The following is a 27,485-nucleotide window of genomic DNA, read 5'->3' as shown; positions in this document are numbered from 1 at the left end:
CCCTTTCTTTTCTCACCCCTGACCCTGTGTCATTTATGTGAAGACCCCAGCCGGCCTGGCCACGCCCACGGGAACAGGTACCCTGGAACACCACCAGACCTGAGGTCAGGTGGATGTCCGTGCAGGCTCAGAAGGGAAGTATGAGGTTCTGGGATGAGAAGTGTGGTCCAGAAGTGCGGACCAAGCCCACCCCTTGGGCGCACCCCTCACTCCTGCCTCCTCCTTGCACTGTGAAGAGGGGGCCAGCAGGAGGGCAGTCGGAAAGGAGTCCTATGACCTACAGGCCAGGGCATTCTTTCCTCTCTGTCTCTTGGGAACAGGAGATGAACACCAGGTGCAGAAAGGGAGTACTGAGCTCTGTCCAGAATGGACTTAAAACTGCTGACAAAACCGCGTTCAACAACTACTTGAGATACAGACAGACGTCCTTAGAAAACTAGTGTATTAGTTGGCTCAGTCTGCTGTAACAAAACACTGCAGGGCGACTAAAGCAACAGAGACATTTCTTCTCATATTTCTGGAGGCTGGACCTCCAGACTCAAGACGCCATGCCAGCAGACTTTCTTTCTTCTGAGGTCTCCTCTTGGGACCGTGGTTGGCCACTCTCCCACAGTGTCCTCAAGTAATCACCCCTTCGGGGACAGTAGCACCTGATATATCTCTGGGCATCCAAATCCCCTTTTACAGGGACATTAGTCAGCCTAGATTAGGGCCCCCCCTAACAGCTTAATTTTAAATTTAACCTTTAATTACCTTTTTAAGGGCCCTATCTCCAAATATAAGTTAGTACTTCAACATATGAATTTGAGAGAGAGATACAATTGAGATCATAATGGCCCTTTTGGCCAAAATGTAGACTTAGGTGACATCAAATGCTACGGTCTGAATTGTGTCCTCAAATGTGTAGATTAAAGGCCTCACTCCCAGGGCAATGGTATTTGGAGTGGAGCTTCAGGGAGGTAGTCAGGCATAGATGAGATCATCAGGATGGACCCCTCACGATGGGATCAGTGCCTCACAAGCAGACACAGCAGAGACCTTGCTCCCTCAGCCCCATGAGCGCAGAGCCGGAAGGCAGCCATCGCACGTCAGGGCAGGAGATCTCACCAGAAACCGATCCTTGACCTCAGACTTCCAGCCCCCAGGTCTGTAGGAAAACACATTTCTGTTGTGAAGCACCCAATCTATTGCATTTTGTTATGGCAGCCTGAGAAAACAAGAACATCAGCAAACAGAGAGTGGCTGAATCCCTTTGAATGATGAGGTCACCTGGGAAAGACTGTCCAGGGAAGGACCCTGAGAAATGTCACCACTTCAACACAGGCACAGGGGCCTGTAAAGAAAATCAGAAGAAAAAAAGGTGAAGTGGGAGAAAGTTACTTTGGCCTATGAGGATGGCTTGCATCAATAATTATGAATGAAAAAGCATGAATCTAATTAAATGAAGAAAGGAACCCGTGATGGGCAATTTTATGTGCCACCTGGACTGAACTATGAGGTGCCCAGACATTTGGTTAAACACTTCTCTGGGTGTGTCTGTGAAGATGTTTCTGGGTGAGAATAAAGCAGAAACTCTGCCTGAATAATGTGGATTGCCCTCCCCAGTGTGGGTGAGCCTCTCCTAATCAGTTGAAGGCCTGAGTAGAAAAAAAATAAAGGCTCTCCCTTCTGTGATTAAGAGAGAGTTCCCAGGGCGCCTCCGTGGTTCAGTCAGTTAAGCATCTGACTTCAGCTGAGGTCATTATTTCATAGTTCATGAGTTTGAGCTGCACATTGGGCTCTCTGCTGTCAGCACAGAGCCTACTTTGGATCCTCGGTCCCCCTTTCTTGCTGTCCCTCCCCCCACTCATGTTCTCTTTCTCTCTCTCTTTCTCTCTCTCTCAAAAAAAGGAATAAACATTTAAAAAAATTTTTAAAGAAAAAGAATTCCCTCCTACCTGATTGTTTTGAGTTGGGACATGGGATTTTGCTTCTGTTGTTGTTTTTCTTTTGTTTCATTTTTTGTTTTTGGACTTCATTGGAAACATCGGCATTTCCTGGGCCTTGAGCCTGTCAGCTTTTGGGCCTGAGACAAGATTGCTGGCTCTTTCCGAGGCCTCTAGCTCGCTGCCTGCAGATCCTGGGGCGGTCAGCCTCCAGAGTTATATCATTTCTTACAATGCTTTACAGCCATAAATCTCTCTCACTCAGTCCCTCTCTCTCTCTTTCTCTCTCTAATATATCACTGATATAAATATTTTTTTGTTCATATACATATACTTCTATCATTGGTTCTGTTTCTCTGGAGAACAGTGACTAACACAGATGTAAGTTAATATTACCCAGTGTTTCCTAAACAGCAGGCAATTCTGGTAACAATTTGCCAAATGCATTCATTTTGTAGATATCAGAAAGGTAGTCGTAAATATGAAGGCACTTTATTATCAGAGGGTCGAAGGAAGAAGAAAATATCCAGGAAAAGATACAAAGTAAATATGCACATATATCCCATGTTTTAGAATATACCTTCTAAGAGAAGAGACCACACTCCTGTCCAAATATGGCTGAAAACTAGACTTATGAATTAATAATAGTTCTGACACAGTGAGTTTAAGGCATGAGAAAAATGAGAAAAAGACATTTCTCAAATTTGGTCTTTAAACACAGAGTAAAAGGGACAGACTTGGCCTCATTGAGTGTGTTGATTACTGAGTCCTGCTCTGAGTCCAGCATCGTGTGTTCGACGTGGCTTCAGAGACGCACGACATGGGCGGCGAGGGGAGAGGAGAAACATGCCTACATATCGTTACAGTGACACATGCTGCTCCTTTAAACGAGCTCTTATTGTGTCCCCCCCATTGCATCTCTCGACCTATACCTAACATCTCGTATGTATAATATTTTTAGCAGTTAATGGGCTTGCAGAAAGAGTTAAGTGTTAACCAGTATTTAATATTTGCAAATCTTCAATGCCAAATTACATTTAATGGAAAGAAAAATATTAGCTTTTTGTTATCATGACTAGTCTTCTTATTGCACTTTTATATGATTATTTTCTTGTTATTTTGAGAGAGAGAGAGATAGATAGAGAGAGAGAGAGAGAGAGAGAGAGAGAATCTTGGGCAGGCTCTGCTCAGCACGGAGATCACTGCAGGGCTCGAAATGGGGCAAGATCCCACGATCCTGGGATCATGACCTGAGTTGAAATCAACAGTTGGACGTTCAGCCTAATGAGCCACCCAGGTACCCCTGTGTGGTTCTCTTAAAAAATATGTTAGGGCCTCTGAGTGGCTAAGCCCTTAAGTGTTCCACCCTTGAGTTTGGCTCAGGTCACCGTCTGGCAGTTGGTTACATCAAGCCCCACACTGGGCTCTGTTATGACAGCCTAGAGTCCGGTTGGCATTCTCTCTCTTTGCACTCTCTGCCCCTCCCCACTCATACTCTCTCTCTCAAATATATGTGTGTGTTATGTGTGTGTGTATTTATTTATGTAAACAAATTCCCCATAAAGGTATATACCACGGTGCTGATTGGCAATTATCTTCCTAATCACTCCTACAACATTGAACGTTGCAATTTTTACTTCTAAGCTTGTTCTCTGTGTTAATTAATAACCATGCCATTAATGTGGGGAAAAAGAGCTACAAGAAGTGACAACTTAAAAAGTCTTATGGTCTCATCCAAAGACAGTTATGTTCAGTTTTATTTATTTATTTCACACAAAACACACATTTCTTTTGCCATAAAAGCATTTTCTATTAAAACCATGTCGTTCCCTCTCTTCTCTTCACATCACACATACAGCCAAGAAACTGCATTTGCTCACGATCACTGGACTATCACCTCAGCCCTTTAATTGGAAAGTTTCGAGAACTTGACTGATACATATTAGCTCACAGCATGGATTAATTCTTTCTGCTTCTCCCTCTCTTCAGAGCCAGAAAACAATAATCTGCCCAAATTCTAAGTCTCAGAACAAAAAACATGATTGACCCAGCTCAAGCAAAATACATAATTGTGATTCAGTAGTCTGGACTGAGGATATAGGTTTGCATTGTAATATAAATAAATGGTGTGGGGGAGGGGGCAGGGGCCGACAGAGACAGAAAGAGACTTCCCTGTTGAGGCAGTACTTTTAGGTAAAGAAGTAGTTGTGACAAAAGAATATGTTAGTTGGGGTGCCTGGGTGGCTCCGTCGATTGAGCAGCGGACTTCAGCTCAGGTCATGATCTCACAGTTCGTGGGTTTGAGCCCTGCATCAGGCTCTGTGCTGACAGCTCAGTGCCTGGAGCCTGCTTCACATTCTGTGTCTCCCTCTCTCTCTCTGACCCTCCCCTGCTCACACTTTGTGTCTCTCTTTCTCAAAAATAAATAAAAATTTAAAAAAAAAAAAAGAACATATAAGGAATGAGACCAAAGCAAGTAATCACCTAGAATCGTGTTCTCCAATACCCTGTCCTGAGGAGCTGGTTTTCTCCTCGGTAGCCCAAAGAGACCAGTGTGCAATACATTTTTGATACTTCTGCATTTTAGGTTAATAAATATTTAATTAGCATTTCCTTGAGCATCTGTTTTATACTTAATACTATCAAGTCAAAATATTCAGTGGAAGGGGTTGACATTTTGCAAATATTTAAAATTTTTATTTTAACCAAATACAATGTCTCATAAAAGACATAATACCATAAAAATTATTTATAATTTATCGATTCCCCCCCCAAAAAAAGCCTAGTAAAATATTTCATCAAAGCACTGTAAGTAGGAGCGCCTGGGTGGCCCCTCCCCTGCTCATGCTGTCTCTCTCTGTCTCTCAAAAATAAATAAAAACCATTTTTAAAAAATTAAAAAAAGAAAAGCACTGCAAGTAATGACAAGCCCAGCCTGATGGTGGTTCATGCTAAGGTGCGTTCACTCCTTCCAGAGCGAACTGTGTCACGGCTGCCCTCAGCCTCCCCTTTGCTCAGAGGAGGAAGTCTGCACAGAGTTTATGCAGAACGTCCCCAACCAGACAGTGATGGAGAAGAGATTTGAACTCAGTCAGCTTTACACCAGAGCTTACTCTCTGAGACACATTTTATGTAACTATGAAATTTAAAATGCATCACTGTATTATTAAGACAAGTAGTCAGACTTTAAAAAATTTAAACGTTTCTCACTTTAAGGGTAAAATAAATCTCAAAAAGATTGGAAAGTTAAATTTTATGAAAATGCCTGTGAAAATCAAGCCCTGAATACATATTATGGGGTTATATGAAGATACAAGCATAGTGATCAAACCCGCAAGAAAGGGCTAGGCTTTCACATCTAAAAGCAAAGGAAACTTTAAAAAGGACAGGGGAACAGATTTCATCTTCATAAATGATGAAAATCTCTTATAGTAGATGATAAACATGATGTTTCAATGAACAGAAACAAATTAGAAATCGTTTTGCAATGAAAGCAAAAATCACAAGTTATCATTAGCACATAAAGAATTTTCATAGGTCCAACTCATTGGTCCAGATGATTAGTATTTTATATCTAAATTAAATTATATTTAAATTATAAGAGAAATACTCAAATTCCAATGTATAAGTGGACAACAGGAATAGATTGAAAATTCACAGAAAGATAAAAATAATAGATTTAAAATTATAGAAAAATATTCATTCCCTTTGATAATTCCAGCATTAGGAAATTTAAATATGAATGCATTATTTTCACCATTTGTATCAGGCAATATTTCTAAGACATCCAATGCTGCTAAAAAGGATAAAAAGATACTCTCATGTATTGCCAATAGAAATATAAATGTAGTGTCAGATATTACCAATAGCTATATAATATTCACAAGCTATCATATAGAAATTTCCATTTGTGGAAGTAGTCCCTCAGAAGTCATTAGAAATAGAAACAGTATATATATATCATGACATGCGGAATTTAGATATCCGATCTTTGGTGGAATGTTAAGTAATCTAGATTGTGCCATTTCAGAGGAATATTAGATATTTCATTTTTTATATCCAACAATGTAGAGGATTTGTTGATATAACACTTAATACAGAGAGCATGACACAGCGTTATGCATTTTGTATAAAAATACTTATGATCTCATTTATAATATGTCAATAGTTACATATCAGGATATAGATGTAAATATGGATGTAAGTGTGTGAGTGTGTGTGTACGGAGAGACAGGAAGAACCTAAAATGTACTTGACCAGACTACCAGCTAATTTGTGTGATTGACTTTTCTTGGAGTTTCCAAAACACCTTTATTAAGCATGAATTACTTTTAGAGTGAGAGAGAAAAAGTTAATAGCACAACAGAAATAACATATGAATAGGGGGCACTTGGTGGCTCAGTTGGTTAAGCATCTGACTTTGGCTTATGTCATGATCTCACGGTTCGTGGGTTTAAGACCCAGGTCCGGCTCTGTGCTGACAGTTCAGAGCCTGGAGCCTGCTTTGGATTCTGTTCTCGCTCTCTCTCTCTCTGTCCCTCCCCCACTCACACTCTGTGTCTCTCTCTCAAAAATAAGCATTAAAATTTTTTAACAAGCAATAACATGTGAATGAGGCAATACCACGAATTATCAAAAAATACTTCTAATGAAAAATATCAGCATTAAAAATATGTGCTATTATTTTCTCTAATACTTTGTTACTTGTGTGGGGAATATTCCATGCAGAGCATGAGCTTTGGGAAAACACCCGCATACAGCTACAATGATTTTTCATCATTTAGAAATGTACTTGCCAGACAGTCCAGGGAGAGACCCAGTTTTTAGTTTGCTTTTGTGAACTGCTGCCTTAAACGGAGACACACTCTTCAGGTTACAATTCTGAGATAAAAACCTGAGGATACTCTCCTGAGCTGAAAATTAAGTCCTGGGAGACCATTAGGGAATAAAGTCATCCAACTGCTCATGAAATTCTACTCTTTTCTTGTGTTCTGCCCCCCGCCCCCCAGCTATTTCAGAGTTATCCTTGTGGGAAGAGAAATGACCGTCATAATTGCCCCATTACAGGACAGCCTGTTTCCCAGAGGTCGGGAGCAATGTAACAGGCTGTTGAAAACAATTACCTTCCCTAGAGTCAAGCAGATAGCCAATGAATTCCAGGGGACCCACAAGATAATGGAGTTTTCTCTCCTGTACTTTTCAAGTGGACAACTATATTCTAATGCATTTTCTTCTATACTATGCTATATTGAGTAATTCTGACAATATCATAAGGTCTACATGTTGGGATTTTTTTTGCCTTAGATTTATAAAGTAAAAAACCTGCTCTACCAGAAACATCACAGTCCATGTGTTTTCTAGTTTTGAGTGATTTTACTGATTTAGTTTTGCTCAAGAAGCTAAGGTACATTTATTTTACAAGACACAATTCAGTAGTCTATTAGTATGTATGCTGTATTCAATGGGCGAGTAAAATTAAATTTAAAATAGCATGTTTATAGGAACAGGAAGAAGTTAAAAAATAAAGTTTTAGGATGAAAAGCAAAGCAGGGCACCTGGGTGGCTCCGTCAGTTAGGCGTCCGACTTCGGCTCAGGTCATGATCTCACGGTTGGTGGGTTCGAGCCCCACATTGGGCTCTGTGCTAACAGCTAGCTCAGAGCCTGGAGCCTGTCTTCAGATCCTGTGTCTCCCTCTCTCTCTCTCTCTGTCCATCCCCTGCTCATGCTGTCTCTCTCTCTCTCTCTCAAAAAATAAATGAAAAACATTAAAAAAAATTTTTTTAAAAGAAAAGAAAAGGTCATTTTTCCCTTTTAGGATATTTTAGAAAATTCTTTTTTTATAGTCATATTTTTAAAAATCTTTTAAAGACTTTGGTGAGCCTCTTTTTCTTTTTTTTCCTGCCCATTTCTAATCTATCATATTTCCTCCTTCCCATTACTTTTATTAAATCACTTGACTGGTCAATGGTCTCATCCATTACCCCCATAACCATTAATTTCAGAGTCTTAGGCAATAGCCAGGACCAACTTACCCTCTTCTCATCCAACTCCTGAAAGTCTCTTCTGCCACACAAATTCTCTGAAAGCTGAAAGAATATTTAATGTTTTTTTTCTCTCCTTTATATGTGTTCTTTTGTATTTGTTAGGTATAACTCTGCTTAATAGTTTAGGGTTCAAAAAATACATATCACTGTATTTTTTTTGAATCATACAAGGTAAAATAAATATATCTTTTAGTGATGCTAAAACTTGCTGTATTAACTTAATTCCATTAACAACCACTGTAAATTAGCATCAGGCGCTAAAATATATACTCAATATATCTTGAAAAATGCATTAAAGTATTTCTGTTGTCATGTTGCTGTAAAGTCATTCAAAAAGGGCACATAGTCACTTTCAAATGATTTAAGTATATCATCCAAATGGGAAATTAATATTTGTTCAGCAAAAATTTATGCCAATTGGACTCTACTTCCATTGGCTTAAAAATATAATGCAAAACAGGAGCTCCTGGGTGGTTCAGTCAGTTAAGTGTCTGACTTTAGCTTAGTTCATGATCTCACAGTTCATGAGTGCTGACAGCTTAGAGCCTGGAGCTTCCTTTGAATTCTGTATCTCTCTCTCTCTCTCTGCTCCTGGTCCACTGCTTGTGCTCTGTCTCTGTCTCTGTATCTCTCTCCAAAATAAATAAATATTTTAAAAATTTTAATATAATAAAAAAGTCATTGCTATTACTATATGATAGATCAAAATTATACACCACTATTTCTATTTAATGTTTAGGAGTGAGTTTTTCATAAACATCACTGTTAACTTAGATTAAAACATGGGAGGAGGGAAGAGTGATATTAAGAATCTCAATTTCATTTTGGATTCAAGTTTGAGATTCCTCTCAGCTAAGTGAAGAGGACAGATTGATAAAGGGATGGATCTAGAACTCAGGAACAGATTCAGACGAGGTAGAAAGCTAGGCTAGATACATCAGCTGGAAGATGGTGGTCAAATCTGGGATACAGATGAGGATGCATGAAAGTTACACAGATCTGAGAACAGATCTTTTTAGACCAGCGCATCCTAAAAGGATGACAGAGAGAAGTCAGTAAAGAAGACAATAGTTTTTGAGGTGGAATGGGCACCAATGGTTAGGTGTCACCACAGCCAAAGCATGGAAGACTTCAAAGGAGAGAGTCTCTAAATATCAGAGAGGATGAAATAAAATAAGAACTGGAAATTTTCCATTGCATTTGATATTGGGAAGTCACTAGCAGCATTATCCTAATAAATTTAAGTAGATTAACAAAGGCACAAAATAGGTTGGAATGGATTGAGAAAGGAATGAAGGGTTAAACATTTTTAAATGTTTAAAAAGTAGAGCTGACAAAGTTCCAGACTGATCAGTCAAGAACCATATGGTCTTAGGTAGAAAAACAGAGTTGCAAGAGGGCTTTTCCCTTCCCCTTTATCAGTAGTGAAGTCTTGATTTTTTCTATGATCCCAGATAAAGAAGCCACCAGAAAATAGGGGCGAGTGGATAAATTGCAGTTGGAGAATTCAGAGCATTCTGGCACTAGAGCATATACACACAACAAACATCATTGTTGGCCCCGAGGCAGGGGGCAAAGAAACCCAAGGTTAAATTGCAACGTTCAATAGGCACAAAATCAGACAGTGTTCTCTACTAATTAAAAACAAAACATTACTAAGCCTAACAATACATATAAAGGTTGACCAAAAATTTTCCAAAGCCTGACTCTTAGAATATGTTGCATAATATTTTATGGACAGAAATTGTTTACAAGGAAACGTTACTTTAATAAAACTTTGTACCAACCTAGACCATACTGGATAACGTTTGTGATAAAGCCCCTCTCTCTTATTTAAAATTCTGCACCAAGCTTCTGTGAACTATGCTATTTAGTCCCTCTTTTATTCTTCTAAGTTTTTAAGTTTAATTGTCACATCTTCTCATTATTCTTTCCTTGCCTCTTAGAGTTTTGTCACTAAGATCTACAATAATGTCCCACTGGCTAAAATCCTTTCCTTTTATTTTCTCATGCCATAATTATACTTATGTCATTGTTGTCGACACACATACACACAATAACATACACATTTAATTCTTTCCAAAACTCGATGAGGTCATGTCATATGTGGAATTATTGCCTCCATCACCTTCTTTTATTCCAGCAGCCAAAATAGAAGTACATCCCCGACCTCAGATTTTGAGTTGGACCATCTCACTTACCTTGATGAGTGAATGTCCACGTGTCGATGGTGAACAGAGGCCTTCAGAGCCCTGCATGTTCCAGCTTCTCCCCAGAGCTTCACACATTGTATGCAGTGCTGCCTTCTCCTGCCTACCTTCCCAAAGGAGATGGCCCCTGTCATGGAGACAACCCTCCCAATTGCATAAGCCTGGAAAAGTCTAGATGACTTTGCTTGAGCTCACATAGCAGGATTGTTTGTTGCTACAGTGAAATCTATCTAAGGCAAATACATATTTTAAGAGGGAAAAAAAGCCTCAGATGAATTAAATGAATTAATAAATCACCATTTACTGTGTGGCCAAGCCCTAACTCTTAGGAAGAGGAGACATATTCTTTTTACTCAATATCACAGTGATGTCTCAACTAAAGAAGTGTAACTCCTTGAAGAAGTCATTCCTAAATATATATAAAAGACGTGTTTTCCTTCAAGAGACTTCCTCTTTTCCGGAAAAAAAAAAAACCCTCTCTTCATTTATTTTCCCACAAATATATTTATTTCATTGATGTCCATAATGTACTTACTATGAATGATATGAATAATGAAATACTTATTAATGCCTTCATGTCAGTTTCTGTCCCAGTTAGAGATTAATTTCAGTACAACTGATATGATTACAGCAGTGCTTTATAAATTAGTCAGAAGAGGGAATATGCTAAGTTTGGTAGTATCATTATTTTTATAGCCAGACATATAGTCCTTTCTAAGTCAGACTTAGCACGCCTTCCTAACATCTAACCAATAGCCTTGTGATAAAATAGGAGAGCAGAGGTGAGAGTCATTATATCATATCACTTAAAAAAAGTCTGTGCAAAAACATTTGAAAAGCTGAGAAAATATAAGATCAAGGCTTCAAGGCACCAGCCCAACTAAGACACTAACGTGTCCTTGGATCCTGAGATAAATATCATCAATTGATCTCTCCATCATTCATTTATTCCTTTAGTGATTTAATCAGTTGGCCAAGATTGTTATAACAAAGCACCATAGACCCTGTGGCTTACACAGCAGAAATTCTTTTTCTCACTGTTCCGGAGCCTAGAGATCTAAATCTAATGGCATGTTCCTGTCCTGGTGAGAGCCCTCTTCTGGATTGTAGAATGAAGATGTCTCCCTTTGTCCTCCCATGGCCGACAGAGACAGAGAGAGAGTGGGGGAGAGCACAAGTTCTCTGTCGCCTCTTTCTATAGAGACGTTACTCCCATCATGAAGGCCCCACCATCAGGATTTCATCTAAACCTATCACCCCAAGACCCCATCTCCAAGTACCATCACACTGGGGGCTACAGCTCCACCATTAATATGAGGAAGGAACAATTCAGTGCTGTCATGTGTAACTAGTATGCTACGTATTGCCATCAGTACACAGCAAACACGTATTGATCATCTCTGTACCAGATACTTTGCTCACACTGGGTGTATATGGGTGAAAAAAAGAGAAAAAAAGATAAAAACATTGAGCATATGAAAGGGGGGTTATGAAACTTTGAAGACAGAGAAGCTTCAACATTTGCTAATAAGAGTTTCCATGAGAGAAAATAGAAATAACAAAGGAAAAATAATTCTTTTTTAAAAATTTTATTTAATTCCAAGTTAGTTAACATATAGTATAATAATGATTTCATGAGTAGCATTCAGTGATTCATCACTCACATATTATGCCCATTGCTCATCCCAGCAAGTGCCCTCCTTAGTACCCATCACCCATTTAGCCCATCTCCCACCCACCTTCCCTCCAGCAACCCTCAGTTTGTTCTCTGTATTTAAGAGTCTCTTATGGTTTGTCTCCCTCTTTTTATCTTATTTTTTTCTTCCCCTATGTTCATCTGTTGTGTTTTGTAAATTCCACAACCATACAATATTTATCTTTCTCTGACTTATTTCACTTAGCATAATACAGTTGAATTCCATCCACGTTGTTGCAAATGGAAGGATTTCTTTCTTTTTGATCGGCAAGTAATATTCCAGTGTGTGTGTGTGTGTGTGTGTGTGTGTGTGTGTAAACCACATCATCTTTATCCATTAATCTGTTGATGGACATTTAGGCTCTTTCCATATTTTGGCTGTTTGTCAGTAGTGCTGCTATAAACACGGGGGTGCATGTGCCCCCTTCAAATCACCATTTTGTATTCTTTGGTAAATAGTAGTGCAGTTGCTGGGTCGTAGGCTTATTCTATTTTTAATATTTTGAGGAACCTCCACACTGTTTTCCAGAGCGGCTGTACCAGTTTGCATTCCCACCAGCAGTGGAAGAGGGTTCCCCTTTCTCTGCATCCTCGCCAACATCTGTTATTTCCTGAGTTGTTAATTTTAGCCACCGTGACTGGTGTGAGGTGGTGAAAAGAGGGTGCTGTGGTACTTACTTCTGATTCCAGCATAATTTCACTGGTGAATCTCATTGAGGAAAACTCACATAACAAGAGAAAATATCTTTAAAAGTCATCTTGAAGGCAGAGGATTAATAAAACAGTAAATAATGAGGTCAAGGGAGAAGTTCTGGGATTCTGAGAATGAACTCTGCATTTTGAAATGCTTTTCTCTGGGGACGTTTGACACAGACTGAGCAGGACTTCTGACAGGCTTTCAGATCCTTGGAAGCAGCACTTGGAATCTAGATACTGGCGAGGCCAGGAGCGTGACCCTCTTACCATATGCAGCCCTCTTACCAGGGTTGCATGCTGGAAGCAAAGAGAAATTAGATGTAAATCAGCACTTGCTCACCTTTTACGCAAATAAATTCATTTTTGCCTGTCCCAGAAATTCTCACTGTCTTCTTTCGGTTGGAAAGCACTGCTCTGTATGCAGAACAAAACAAAACAAAACAAAACAAAAATAAGTAAAACTCCAAGTATATGCAAAAATGAGTACATGAAGAAGAAATTTGTTATATGCCATTTCGTGAATAAACGGATGGTCACAGCACGAGGGAGCTCCTGGGGTAATTTTCTATTTGGGTACTGGTTACAAACACACAAAAATCCACTCTAAGAAAATGTGCCCAGACAACCCTGTTATACTTTGAGCACTTGTGTGCACAAACACTTTTACAAAAACTGAACTGGAAAATGAATTAAATGTCTTCTTTTGTGGTCCATCGTGTAAGAGTTGCCATGGGAAGGCAACTGAGCGGCCACTTTGCCGTGGAGAGCTGCGTGCACTGAAAACCCCCACCTGTAAACCTGGAATGACCCGAACCATTTGAAAAGCACCAGTGGCCGTTTTATTGCGGGTCAGATACTAGTTCCAGGCACCGCCAGGGACCGACGACCCCCACTCTCCAATCTGGACTGTCGCAAACTGGAATTCCTCACCATGGAATTCCAGCGTCCCCCTCCCCACCGAAGTGGACAGCCAATTGAATCCTGCCACCGTCCAAAGATGCCCCTACTTGGCTATCAGCCCACCTGAGCTCAAACCCGGAACTCCTGCACCCATAAAACACCCTGCTCTCCCATACCAGACGCGACTTCCCTGACTCCCTACTCCAGAGTCACGGAACCTCGCCCGGGGATTGCAGACTCCAATAAAGGCCTTCTTGGCTCCATAGCTTGGTCTCTGTCTTTCCTCTCACCTCTGCCTCCATCTATCAGACCTTACACATTGTGCCACAGTCCTTCGCCAGGCAGCACTGGTGGGTTCATCCGAGGGCCATCACCATGTGGTTGGTACTTCCCACATGTTGTTTTACTAAATACTACAGTGAAAGGAGTAGTATTTCCATTTTCTAAATAAAAGTACAGAGGTCGAGAAATGCACAATGTCCTCAAAATAGTCAGTGACAAACTCAGGATTGGAAATCAAGTCTACTAATTTCAAGTTATGGTCTTTCTATACAGTCTCCTGTGGTCCCCTTGTAACAGAAGCAGAGACTAGTGCTTCTCCTGGCAGATGTGCGAAATTATTAAATCTACCTGAAATGAGATGACAGAGCAGACATGTGAGGTTGAGCATGTCAGAGATGGTGCACATTCTCCATGAAAGGTGTCGGCAAAAGGGAGTGAGAGAGCCTTGGCTTCTTTCTTCAGGCAGGCGTCTCTCTCCTGACCCGAGAGGCAGCTTTATTTATTGAAAAAAATGTATGGGGTACAAAACAGAAGTGGCAATTGCCTTAGACAATAATTTCTGATAACAAATTCTTTGGTATGTAAAATTTCCCAGAACCTAGATGGGTGGAAGACTCATGCATAATCTTTACCAGTAGGTGACTTAGATGTTTATCACAAGGAGAAGGAAGGGATCTTTAGCATTTAAATACAGGGCACGATGTGTTTTAGCACAGCAAAGGCAATGTTAGCTCTTTTGTGAGCAGGGGTCAATAGCCTGTTTTCTCAAGGGAAGAAAAACAGGTTTTCTCAGGAAATGTAACATTTGCCCCTGTAATCACAAAAGAAGAAGCTCCTGTAACAAGTTTTTTCACAAGGTACAGTTCACATATTTTTATCATAAGAAGGCACGTCACTCCTGATATCAGTCAGTCAGGAGCCTTGGGGGTCGGTGCTCAAGCAGAAAGTGAGTGGGGGCTGAGTGGGGGTAGACACAGCTCACCATCTGATGGTGGGAGGCCTTGCAAACCCACCTTGCCTCACAAGGAGATTTTTCCTCTACTTATGAGTTCAGAGACACCCAGCTTCCCACAGATTATAGCTTATCTGAGTCATCCGATGGTTTCTTAAATGTCATCTAATTAGACCACTTTGAATTCCCTTTGAAACCACCTTCAGAATCTGAGAACTTGGCTTCTCATGAGCTAGCCCTTTTTTTTTTTTACAACTCTCTGTATTAGAAAAACTTTTCTTATATTGAGGCCAATTACATTTTTTCTCTGTACATTATGCCCAGTTACTCCAATTCTTTCTGATATGGGCATATTAAAAAAAAAAACTTGAGAGAACAGCAAATATTCAAAGAAAACCACTTAAAAAAAAATCTCTTGAGTTTGCTCTCTCCTTGTTTCCTCCAATGGCTTTTAATATGACCTGATTTTTGAGTCACTTCGTCATCCTGATCGTTGCCAGTTGACTGCTTCAATTTGTTTATATCTCCTTTTAAAGAATGCTCCTGCTAGGTGCTTCCTAAAAAGCGAAGTAGAGCAGGAATACTTCGTGTATTTTTTTTTTTTTTTGGCACACCTCAAGTTCCTTTCATTACACCAGGGATTTCCAAGAAATAGAAAGAAATTACCTTTTGTTTGTTTGTTATTTAAGATAAACTTCTGATCACGTTCTTGTAAGAGCTTAAGCAGGGGCCAGATTTCAGCAGTTATGACGACAGAGTGTGGAAATACCTAATCCTCAGTTGAGCAAAGCAGGCGTTCTTAGAACTAAAGGGGATGATCCAAGATAAACGTGGCAGTCCTGAACAGAATTCCTGGCAGCTATCCAATGCAGATGTAAGGACGCAGGTCTGATGCAAGCTTCCCATCTAACCTTGAAGGCCTAGGTGTTGGCTTCTCAGAATCATTAGACAATAGAAGAGACAACCCTTGTAACACCCAATCAGGAAAGGCCAGCTAACACCTTTAACATTTCTAAGGGTGGGCCTAAAGATGGAGGCTATAAGATAATCACCTATTGCTTAAGACTAGTCACGCCCTACGTGAGGGTCCTGGGCCCACTCTGATTGGTCAATACTCTAAATGTTGTGATTGGCTCCCACTAAAACTATCCATGTATGGTTAAAGTTACTGCCAGTATTGATAGGGGGTAGGGATTGGATCGCTATGCCTGTGTTGCCATTTCCTGTAATGCCCCCTCCCTAAAAAAGCCCCTACCCCGCCATGTTCGGGACTCTCCGCATGGATCCACTGTGTTGGTGAAGTCTGTGAACCCGAGCTTATAAGCCTGTAATAAAACCGCCCTTTGCTTTTGCATGCGTGACTGGGTCTCCCTGGTAGTCTCTGGTTTTGGGGGGCGATATTAAAATCTGGGCATAACAGACATCCCAGCCGTGTGAACCTCCACCTCCTTACCAAAAAGTGGGAGAGTAGATTCACCAAAATAACATTATGAAAGTAACAGGGTGGAGCACATGGTAGTTTCATTCCCCCTTTCCACAGTTCCCCATAAGACACAGAAATGCAAGGCTAGTTTATTCAAATAGCAAACATCCTCACCATCATGACTATCATCATTACCAACAGCCTCATCATCACTGTAATTGCCGCACACGTTTGTCATGGTGGCCATATGGTAGCCGGTGTGTAGTTTCGTGTATTCTTCTATTTTACATGACTGGAAACTAAGGCACAGAAGGATTAATAACTCGCCATGTCCTTGTTGACACAGTAAATGGTGAGGTATAGTCATACAGCATTGTTTCTAAGACCCTTACGAAAAAAAGACAAGTCTAAATCTGTGCTTTATGTATCATTCATACACTCGGGGCATACATGTTTGCATTTAACCAAAGAGTTACAGAGCACTTTAATTGGGTCTCAGTACTTGCATGAATAAATAAACATGACTAAGACATAATATGTTCTTCCATGGAGCTTGCCATCCAAAGATTACAATAATATTGTCAGTTGAGCCCACAGGACAAAGAAAACCTGTACTGTGCTGTACGCCATACTGTGTACAGACTCTATCAGAGTCTGTAGACTAATGGAGACCTCAGAGAAGCAGGTAATAGTCATGAAGGGTCAGGAGGTAAAATCTAAGGAACAAAATCATGAAATGCAAACATCCAGAATCTAACAAAAGAACTCTGTGATTGTAGGTTAAGTTTTAAATTAGTTTTGTGTTTAAAAAAAAAAAAAACATAGAGTGAAAAAAGGGGCCCTTACCTGTGATGAGTCTGGAAAGGTAACAGAGCCAGATGTAGACCAAATGCTCCTGGGTTCTGAACTTCACCCTGAAATGATGTAGAGCTGTGGGATTTTCCGCATGGGAATACGGCAAGGAATGTGAAGTTTTCTGGCATGTGTCAGGCAGTGTTGTAGATACTCATGACAAAGGGGGTTGAAAAGCATGGTGAGAGTTGGTGTCCAGGAGGAAGACTGGTAGCATGGGGAATTCCTGCAAATTCACCAACTGGACTGGGTGAGAAAAGGGAAGGGAAAACAGAGAAAAAGGATAGGCCTGAGAGACAAGAGTGAACATTGTAGCTGGGAGGGTGTGGTGGTGAGGAGGTGAAAAGAGGAAAAAAACCAATGCTGAGTCCCATTTTGTTAAAGGCCATCTACCTCAACGATGCCATAATCTTGTTCTCCTCCTTAAACAGGAGTAAGCCTGGTCTTACTTTTACCTGCCACTGCTATATTTTTCCTCCCAGTGATTAAACCCTGTTTTCCTGACCAGAGTTTCGATATTTCCCCAATTTTCAGAATAAACCAAGCTAGAGGAAGGAAATACTTAAGCAAATTTAGGACTTAGAATGGGGCACCTTAAGAAAAAAAGAATGGGGTGCCTTGGTGGCTCAGTTGGTTGAGCGTCCAACTTTAGCTCAGGTCTTGATTGTGCCCGGTTTGTGAGTTTGAGCCCCACTTTGGGCTCTGTGCTGATAGCTCAGAGCCTGGAGCCTCCTTCAGATCCCGTGTCTCCTCCTCTTTCTGCCCCTCCCATGCTCATGCTCTCTCTCTCTCTCTCTCTCTCTCTCTCTCTCTCTCTCTCTCTCTCTCTCTGCCTCAATAATAAATAAAAACATTAAAAAATATATTTTAAGAAAAGACTTAGAAATAAGTCACTTCCCCACACATGCACAATGCAGGTCGATCTAAAACCCCTTTTAAGGGCAGATCTTCCATTTTTCTGAGCCAAACCCCTGTCCAGCCAGCTAGGGAGGCCGAGGACTCACAGCTCGCTGTCACCTGGAGCTGGGGCACGCTGACTGGAGGTGTCTTACAGGCCAGCTTCTCATCTTCATTCTCTCCATTCACATAACGGGGCTTTTGCCCCCTGAGATCTGGAGCTTATGTCCACATACAGGTCTTTGGCTTTGTTTCGGGCTTGTTTTTCCAGCATGTTTGTTTTTATTTCTGAGCTCTAGCAAGATAATCACACTCTGGCCAGGTCCACCGCCTGGGAACTAAACTTAGGGCAGCTCTCATCCCAAGGCAGGGAACAAGTTACCTAGGTTTCCTGTGTCCCCAACCTTTCTGAGTTCTGAATATCTTCTGATTGCCTTTTCATGGATCGTTCACCCCTGTGGGAACAACTTGGTATGTTGTCACTTATGAATGCTGATCAGGTCTCTGAGAAATAATTTGAAGATAGAATACTCCAATGACGCAGTCCATTTGCAGCCGAGCCTTACCTGCCTTCTCTCTCCTTCCCCAAAAGTTCAGCCCTTGGTCCCAACCTCATTGTGTTTCATCTCTTTGTGTCACACCCTGTCAGTTCACTCTGAGATGTGATGGGTGTCATTTGCAAACTGTCCTCTCCCTGGGGTAGGATATCAGACACAGAAAATATCTCTGAAATATTTTTTTTTAAAAGCCTTAAGTGTTCTTCTGAATCTATTACAGAGAAAATAATATGCTATGATAAGAATCAATAATCACATGCCTTGCCTCTCTGCACGTACCTTAAGGTGGACCAACTTTGTAAACAGCTACAGTAGAGAATGTTTGTTTGCAAAGTAATTCATCTGAAATTTCTGTAAATTTGAATTGCACTATTATGTGTTCTGAAAAAACAAACAAACAAACAAAATCAGATTATCTCCTATCTCTTCCAAAACATACCCATTGATTAGTCGAAAGCTTCACTAGCGTTGACGAGGATGTGGAGACCCTGGAACACTCAGACATTGCTGTGGGAATGGACACAGTGCAGCTGCTTTGGAAGATGATTTGGCAGTGTCTCCAACAGTTAAACGCAGAATTACCATACGATGCAGCAATTTCACTTCTATAAAACACATGTTTACACACAAGAAAACATATATAAGTCTTCATAGCAGCATTATATTTATAATAGCTAAAAAGTAGAGGCAATGCAAACACCTGTCAACCGGTGAATAAATGAATGAGTGAATAAACCATGTCCATGCAGTGGAATATTATTCATCTAAAAAGGAATGTGTTCCTGCCATGTGCTACGACATGGACAAACCTTGAGAGCATCATGCTAAGTGAAAGGAGCCAGACTAAAAACAACAACAACAAAAAAAAAGGCCAAGTATTGTATGATTCCATTTATATGAAATGTGCATATTAAGCAAATCCATAGAAACAGAAAACAGATTACTTTTTATCTAGGGAGAGAGGTCCAGGATGGAAGGGAGAGAAGACTCATGGGCAAGGGGTGTCACTTTGGGTTTATAAAAATATTCTGGAATTAGTGTGATGACTGTAAAACCGTGTAAATATACTAAAAACCACTGAATTTTACACGTGGTGAAGTATATTTTTTTAAAAAAATGAATAGGACCAGAGTGTGATGCAGTAGATGAAGTATTTGGAAATATCATAAAGAAATTCACTGGATTAGAGAGTTTGAAAGATCAGATACAAATTAAACCCTAAAGCTTTAAATCACAACGTGCTAGACTTCTGTGATATCCTTTTTTTTTCCCCTTTAGGATCATATTATTTCCTGAAACCTAAAAGTAGTTGCAGCTTCCTTGGGATTTCTGGAGTATTTCATGGCTCCCTCATCTGATATATAATTTAAAAATGTCAAGACCACTGTGGTTCCGTTTATTCCTGCTGTATTTTTTCTTGCTGTATTTGAATTACTATTTCAATCTATAGAAAGAAAATTATCTAAAGTCATCGATTTTCTGGGTAAAAGAAAATAAAACCTCAAAATGTAATCTAATCCCCATACTGTAAAGGCAGAGACAGACCCTGAGGTCTGAATATGTTAGCAGGGCTTCTGCTCAGTTGTATAAAAGTTAGCTTGAGGCATGAGTGAGAGGACATGGTAAGAAGTCTCATTCAATCATAATGAATTATTATTTTGTTCATCAGAGTAGAGGGAATTTTTCTTATCTTTCAGAATGTGAACATTTCCTAATTATATTATAAAACACTCTTATCCTAGCTGTTAATTAAATATAATAGCTGGTCCAGATACACCAGGATGGGGTCCAGATGCACGCTCTTGCCTCTGTCTCCTCTGACCTGTCTTCCTGTGATGTTCCCCGCTCAGTCATTCTCCCACCATATTGGCCTCTTGTTCATTTTTTTTTAAATATATTTATTTAAATTCAAGTTAGTAACATACAGTGTAGTATTGGTTTTGGGAGTAGAACTCAGTGACTCTTCTCTTACAGACAACACCCTGTGCTCATCCCAACAAGTGCCCTCCTTCATGCCCTGTGCATCTGGACATGTCTGAACACGTTCAGCCTTAGAGACTTTGTATATAACATTCCCTCTACCTGGAAAGCTCAGTGCCTAGAGCTGTACGTGGTATGTTTATTCCTATGCCCACTCAGAAGCCTCCCCCTACCTCCTAACTAAACCTCAGTCTCTTGCCATCCCAACCCCCTTCTTGTGCCTTTTTTTTCCCTTTGCCCTAAAATATTTTTCTTCATAGAACTTATCATTATCTGAAGAATTTTTTTTAATTTGTAAGTTTTTTCTGTATTGTCTTTCTCCTTCACTAGGACGTCTGTTCCCTTACCGTGAAGATATTTGCTCTTCACTTCTTTACCTCTGTAAGGTTTAATAGATGGAGGCAGAGGCGAGAGGAAAGAGAGAGACCAAGTTATGGAGCCAAGAAGGCCTTTATTGGAGTCTGCAATCCTCGGGTGAGGTTCCGTGACTCTGGAGTAGGGAGTCAGGGAAGTGGCGCCTGATATGGGGGAGCAAGGTGTTTTTTGGGTGCAGGAGTTCCAGGTTTGAGCTCAGGTGGGCCGATAGCCAAGTATGGGCATCTTTGGACGGTGGCAGGATAGGATTGGCTGTTTGCTTCGGTGGGGGATGCTGGAATTCCAGTGGTGAGACTTTCCTGTTTGAGAGAGTCCAGATTGGAGAGTGGGGGTCGTCGGTCCCTGGCGGTGCCTGGAACTATTATCTGACCCGCAATAGAATGGCCACTGGTGCTTTTCAAACTGTGTGGGTCATTCCAGGTTTGCAGGTGGGGGTTATCAGTGCTCGCAGCTCTCCACAGCAAAGTGGCGGCTCAGTCACCCTCCCCTGGCAACTCTTACAACCTCCACCACTCAAAGCAGTGCCTGACGCATTTTAGACCTTAGTATACGTGTATTGAATACCTGAATGAGCTAGTCACTCTTCTAAATAGAAGGCTAAAGACTGAGATTTTTAAAACTTATTTTCTGACCAAGGATGCTTATTTTGTGATATAAACTTAGTTAGTTGTTTCCACCTTAAAGGACAAGAAAAATCAGACTCCAAAATCATGAAAACCGGAAGTGGTTACTGAGAGCCATGGTGCACTCTGTGCAAATGTTCATGCATTAATCAGAAATCCACCTGTATGCTTTTTTTTTAAATTTTTTAAATGTTTTTTTAATTTATTTTTGAGAAAGAATGAGAGAGACAGACAGAGAGAAAGAGAGAGAACATGAGCAGGGGAGGGTCAGAGAGAGAGGCAGACACAGAATCTGAAGACAGGCTCCAGGCTCTGAGCTAGCTGTCAGCACAGAGCCCAACATGGGGCTCAAACCCACAAACCGTGAGATCATGACCTGAGCTGAAGCGGGACGCTCAACGACTGAGCCACCCAGGCACCCCAGAAATCTACCTGTATGCTTTTAAGTAGCTGATAAGATATTTTCAAAGTCCTGTGACATGCTGTTCACTGAGTATATGTATTTTGATTTTTGCCCATTAATGTGATAGCAATGAATTTATTAGATGCACAAACAGAGCTTGATGATTTCAAACAGGAGTAAACCAAAAGTCGTCTTCTTAAAGCATTCTGTTACTCTCAGTGTTTTCCATAATGCATAGATGTCAGGATGCTAATTAGAGCTACTGTTTTCTTACTTTTACTTGTCACAGCCATGGTAACTTCACTGCTTACATGAGAGCAGCAGACTCCATGCTCTTTCTGCCAATTGTTTTTACAATTAGTGTCAAATTGGATTATTTTTTGGTTGGAATTAATTCATTCCCTAGTCTGTTCTAACCGGACATGTTTTATATAAATATATAGCATCAATTATGTATTAGAAACATTGCTTTGCCCTGCAGACTTAGCGCTGAAATATCCCTTCAAAAATTGAGGTACTCATCAAAACCTCAGTATTGACCACAAATTATGACTTGAAGTAATTGAGAAATACCAGGACTCTCTCTTCAAAAAAAAGCATCCTGACAATCCACTGATATTGATGATTCTTAAAAAGTAATGTTTCCCAGAGACTCCTGGGTGGTGTCAACTCTTGGTTTTGGCTCAGGTCATGATCTCACAGTTTGAGTTTGAGCACCCTGTGTTGAGATTCTATCTCTACCTCTCTTTGCCTCTCCCTTGTTTATGTGAGCTCTCTCCCAAAAATAAATAAATAAAATTTTTAAAATGATAATAACGTTTTCCAGATGATCCTTTTTAAAGGCAAAATTTTCTTAAATATGTTGCTTCTTGGTATAAATTAGTAGCGTACAGAACACTGAAGTGAAATGAGAGTTTCAGGTTGCAGGAATCATTGGATCCCGGTGGGAAAGATGGTCACTGTGAGTTTAGAAATGGAAACATTGATACTACAATATTAGTTTGCTAGAGCTTTCACAACAAAGCTCTCGTCCTTTGTTGTGAAGTCTTGTCTCACAGTTATGAAGACTAAAAGTCCAAAATCAAAGTATTGGCCCTTCTCTCTGTCTTGTAGATGGCCATCTTTTCTCTATATCGTCTACTCTGTGTATGTGTCTTTCTCCAAAGTACTCCTTTCTTTAAGGACATTATTCCTATTGGATTAGGGACCTACCTAATCTAGTATGACTTCATCTTAACTAACTGCATCTGTAATAATCCTATTTCCAAATAAAGCCACCTTCTGAGGTACTGGGGGTTAAGGATTCAACATATGAATTTATGAAATGTGAGGGTACACAATTTGATCCATAACAACTACTAATAATATTTAGTAGTAGTTGAACATAACTTCTATAAGTTATGATTAATCCTTTATAAGATAGCTAATATCATTCTCATTTTTCAGATGAGACTAAAAGAGTGATTTGCTAGAATTTATTACCTACTGAGATAGAGTTACTTCTGATTCCAAACTCATTGCTGGTTTTCCATTATTCCATTGGGTGCTTGTACTGAACTTCAATAGGACCACCATTTTGACCAGGGTCCATTCTTGAACAACTTAAATAAAATCTAAAAACTAAATGTGAGTCCATGATGAATATATTGAATTATGTATTTTTAGAATTGTCGGTTGCCTGTGTCTGTGTAACTGCTACAAACTCTAGAGGCTTAAAACAACAACCATCTTCTTACATCTCATGACTTGAAGGCACTCAGATGCCTGGTGAGTCTGTCCCACATGACGTCCACCAAGTTCACGTAACAGTGTTTAGCTGACGGTTGGTCTGGTCTTGAGGGTCCGTGAAGCCTTCATCTGCAGGTCTAGGATATGAATGGGGACAACAGAAAGTATGAGCTCAGACCTTTGCCTTCTAGTCTCCATGGTTCTGTTTAGTTGAGCAGGTGGTTGGACTTCTTCCATGATGCGTCAGGCTCCCAGAGTGAGTATTCCAAGAGATGGAGGCAGAACCTATTGGACTACCACCTTAGACTCAGAAGTCATGTAGCCTGACCTAGCTCACATTTAATTTGTCAAAAGTGAACAGCTCAGAATTAAAGAGAGAGAGTTAAAAAAAAACTTCTTGGATGTGTATATAGTTTACTTGGGAGCCATGTTTGAAGCCTCACTATTAAAAAGCCAGAAGCATCTGGGGGACCTGGGTGGCTCAGTCAGTTAAGCATCTGACTCTTGATTTTTGGCTCAGGTCACGATCTCACAATTCTTGAGATCAAGCCCTAAGTCAGGCCCTGCACTGACAACATGGAGTCTGCTTGGGATTCTCTCTCTCTCCTTCTCTCTGTTCCTCCCCGACTTATGCTCTCTCTGTCTCAAAATAAACTCAATAAACAAACAAACAAACAAACAAAGCTTCTTTTTTAAAAAGCTAGGGGTGACTGAGTGGCTCAGTCAGTTAAGCATCTGACTTCGGCTCAAGTCATGAGCTTGCGGTCTCTGAGTTTGAGCCCACGTCAGGCTCTGTGCTGACAGCTCAGGGCCTGGAGCCTGCTTCCAATTCTGTCTCTCTCTCTCTGCCTCTCCCCTGCTCACATTCTGTCTCTTTCTCAAAAATAAACATAAAAAAATTTTTTTAAAGCTAGAAGCATCTTAAAAACCACCTTCTTCAGTTTTCAATCTGGTTAAGTACGAGCAATGTATTAAAAGTTTTGATAGTCTTGTACAATAGGACAAATGTCACTACATTAAATTAAAATCATAATTATTTGTTAATGAATTCAGTGATATTTCACTTGATCTTAGATTCTAGTACATATAATGATACAATTCAGAACTAAGGGTATTTTATACATTCACTTATTTTTAATAAATTAAAACTGATATTAGTTACTCAGATGCAGACTTAAGGAACCCAGAATACCACCCATCTTCTGAAAGTGTTGAAAAAAAAATGACAAATCATTTAAATTCCCAAATCTTGGTTTTGAGATATCAGAGGCCTTGAGAGATAACACACTTATTCAAGATTATCTCTGGCCTAGAGAATAGACCTCATAACTCCTAGATTGACCCCTAATCAAACCATGCCACCCTCTCTGCTCCCTAGTAAATTGTGCAGCAACATGACATAATGCAGTGGTTACATATGGACTCAGGAGCCCAGGCACTTAGACTCATCATCCTGGTTGTGATTATTGGAAAGTTACCTTATCTCTCTGTGCCTCAGTTTCTTCATTATTACATAAGGTTAATATTAGTCATATTTTAAAGGAGAGGTGAGAATTTAAAGTTAGTACATTAAAAGAACTTAATGCCCAGCACATGTAAGTGCTATATAAATATTTACTGTCATTATTACACTCACAAAATATATAAATAATCATTGCCACACATTAATAAAAAATCTTTCTTTTCTGCTTTATTTGATCTTAGAAAAGGCTTGCCATTTGAAATTACTTAATATTAATTATACAACTTCAGTATGAAATGTAGTATATATACATCATTCATATATATTCATATATACTTTGGAATACCTTATATAAAACCTGTAACATATATATGGACTTTAAATCTAAAACAACTTTTTTTTTTTAATTCTAGGCAGACTCTTCCTGAATTTTTATTTTATAGATCAGGAAGATGATGCCCCCAAAAGGTAAGTAATTTATCCAAGTCTATGCTGTGTGCATGTAAGAAAAAGTCTCCGTTTCTCTTAATAAATCAGTGGTATTTTATCCCTAAATATATTTCAAATTCAAGACTAAGCCGTAACTTCCTCAATTTGCCTTTAAGTGGAAGCTTGCATATCAAAATCTATTCCTTGATTTTCATGGTTAGACTGAAATGCATAATATCTTGAGTAGTTGGTAGAATGTGTGTTCCTTCGGGAGCAGCAGCAAGCGAAAAGACATCGTATGTGTGGGATGTATTGAAAGACGCCAAATGATGATGCCCAGCCCGTGCCAACCTAGCGTCTAACACATGTGCTGACCAAGACTGCTGACTGGTATGGTGTTGCTAGAAAGATATAGAATGAGAGTGTTTTGTCTTTCTCAAACTCATGCTGTGGAAACTAGAATTCTTGAACTTAAAAGCCAATTGTTGAGTGAAATAATTGCTCAGAAACCAGAGCTCTTGGGAGAGCAGTAGTAATTAAGACCCACGTCTTGCAGACTGAGAAAGCATGGCTGCACTGGGCGAGGATTTATGCAGCCAGATAGAATCCTCGGGCTAGAATCACTTTCTGCCTCTCAAGGAAGTGGGACCCCCAGTGCTCAATGAGGATGGCGGAACCATTAACCATCACCCACTGTGTGTGTGGCCCGAGGGGGCCAGCTCCTCCCTGAAGGCATTTGTGTTCCTGGCCGCATAAGAAAGATACATGTGCATCACAGGGACCGATCATCTTTACCTCTGCATTGGCTCTAGAAAGCCAACAAAGAAATAATTTCTATCTAAAGCCCTTCAAGGTCTTCCCATTGGCCCTGCACCATTTCAGTCTTACCAATGTCTTCCATCGTACCTTGACTCGATCTCTGTCTCCTCACTTGTACCCGCCTCAGCCACACTGGGCTGTTTCTTCAAATATCCCATGTCCTCCTCCTTCTCCATCTTCACACATCCTATGCCTTTTGCCTGGAATGCTCTTCCTCTCCAGTGTTGATTACGCTAATTCTCATTCATTCTTTAGTGCTGAGCCTGCTTCTTTGGGAGGCCTTCTCTATATTCCAAAATTAGGTAAATCTCCTGTGTTACACATTCTTGTGGTTCACTGTACTCTGCAATTACTTGTTGAGCCTGAATCTTTTATCCAACTCTCCTAGCTACACAAGAACATAAACTGTACCTCTATGTTCCATCCTATGAGCCAAGCGCCCAGCCCATTGTGTGCAGAGATTAAAGCCATTAGGCTGCCAAAAAAATTGTTTGTAGTAAAAAAAATTCCACTGAAATCTATCATAATTCATGTAAAAATGAAGGTGACTTAATTTATTTTGAGATCAGTAGCCATGCGATTTGTTCAGCATTCATTCATTCATTCAATGCTTATTCATTCACTGTGCATTCAGTACTTTGTTGACACAGTAGTTGTGCAAGAAGTAGAGGCTGATTGATGGTGCTCAATACATTAGAAATCTTACAGTGTTAAAAGGATGGATTGTTATCTAACATGGTAGATTCCTACTAGTAAATATATACACTGAAAGATAAAAGTAAACCAAAATCTTCTCTAATCCCATGACACAGGGGTGACTACAGACTACTGGCAGTAATTAAATATATTTCCTTCTAATTATTTTTCTCTGTGAATAAGCATTTATTTTTTTCTTCCCTCCCTCCATTCCTCTCCTCATCCTCCTTCCTTCTGTCCATCCTTCTGTCCTTCCTTTTTGCCATCCTTCCATCCTTCTTCCTTTTCTTCCTTCCTCCTTTCCTTTCCTTTCCTTTCCTTTCCTTTCCTTTCCTTTCCTTTCCTTTCCTTTCTTTTTCTTCCTCTATTTTCTTTCTTTCTCTTTCTTTCAGCTAAGATAATATCATATATAGTTTTACAACATTCTATACTAATTCACATTATATTATGAACACTTCTTTTTTGCTACAAAACGTTACATACTGAAAATGTTTTAGGTTGGGTAATAGTATTTTGTTTCTATTTTTAAAAGAGT

At 40.0% G+C, this 27,485-nt stretch overlaps 1 protein-coding gene across 1 annotated transcript in view; it reads left to right on the top strand.

Annotated features, from left to right (window-relative positions):
• The window catches only part of GRIA4 (glutamate ionotropic receptor AMPA type subunit 4), a 552,500-nt gene that overhangs the window by 71,320 nt on the left and 453,695 nt on the right, over positions 1-27,485 (top strand). Inside the window, exon 2 of the mRNA XM_029956122.1 lies at positions 25,420-25,474. Within this exon, the coding sequence (XP_029811982.1) occupies positions 25,459-25,474 (16 nt within the window). The 5' untranslated portion in view covers positions 25,420-25,458. The remainder of the gene's footprint in view (positions 1-25,419; positions 25,475-27,485) is intronic.

The sequence above is a fragment of the Suricata suricatta genome, chromosome 11, assembly GCF_006229205.1.
Source record: "Suricata suricatta isolate VVHF042 chromosome 11, meerkat_22Aug2017_6uvM2_HiC, whole genome shotgun sequence".
In the NCBI taxonomy this organism is placed as follows: Eukaryota; Metazoa; Chordata; class Mammalia; order Carnivora; family Herpestidae; genus Suricata; species Suricata suricatta.
This window is presented reverse-complemented; position numbering and strand designations above follow the sequence as displayed.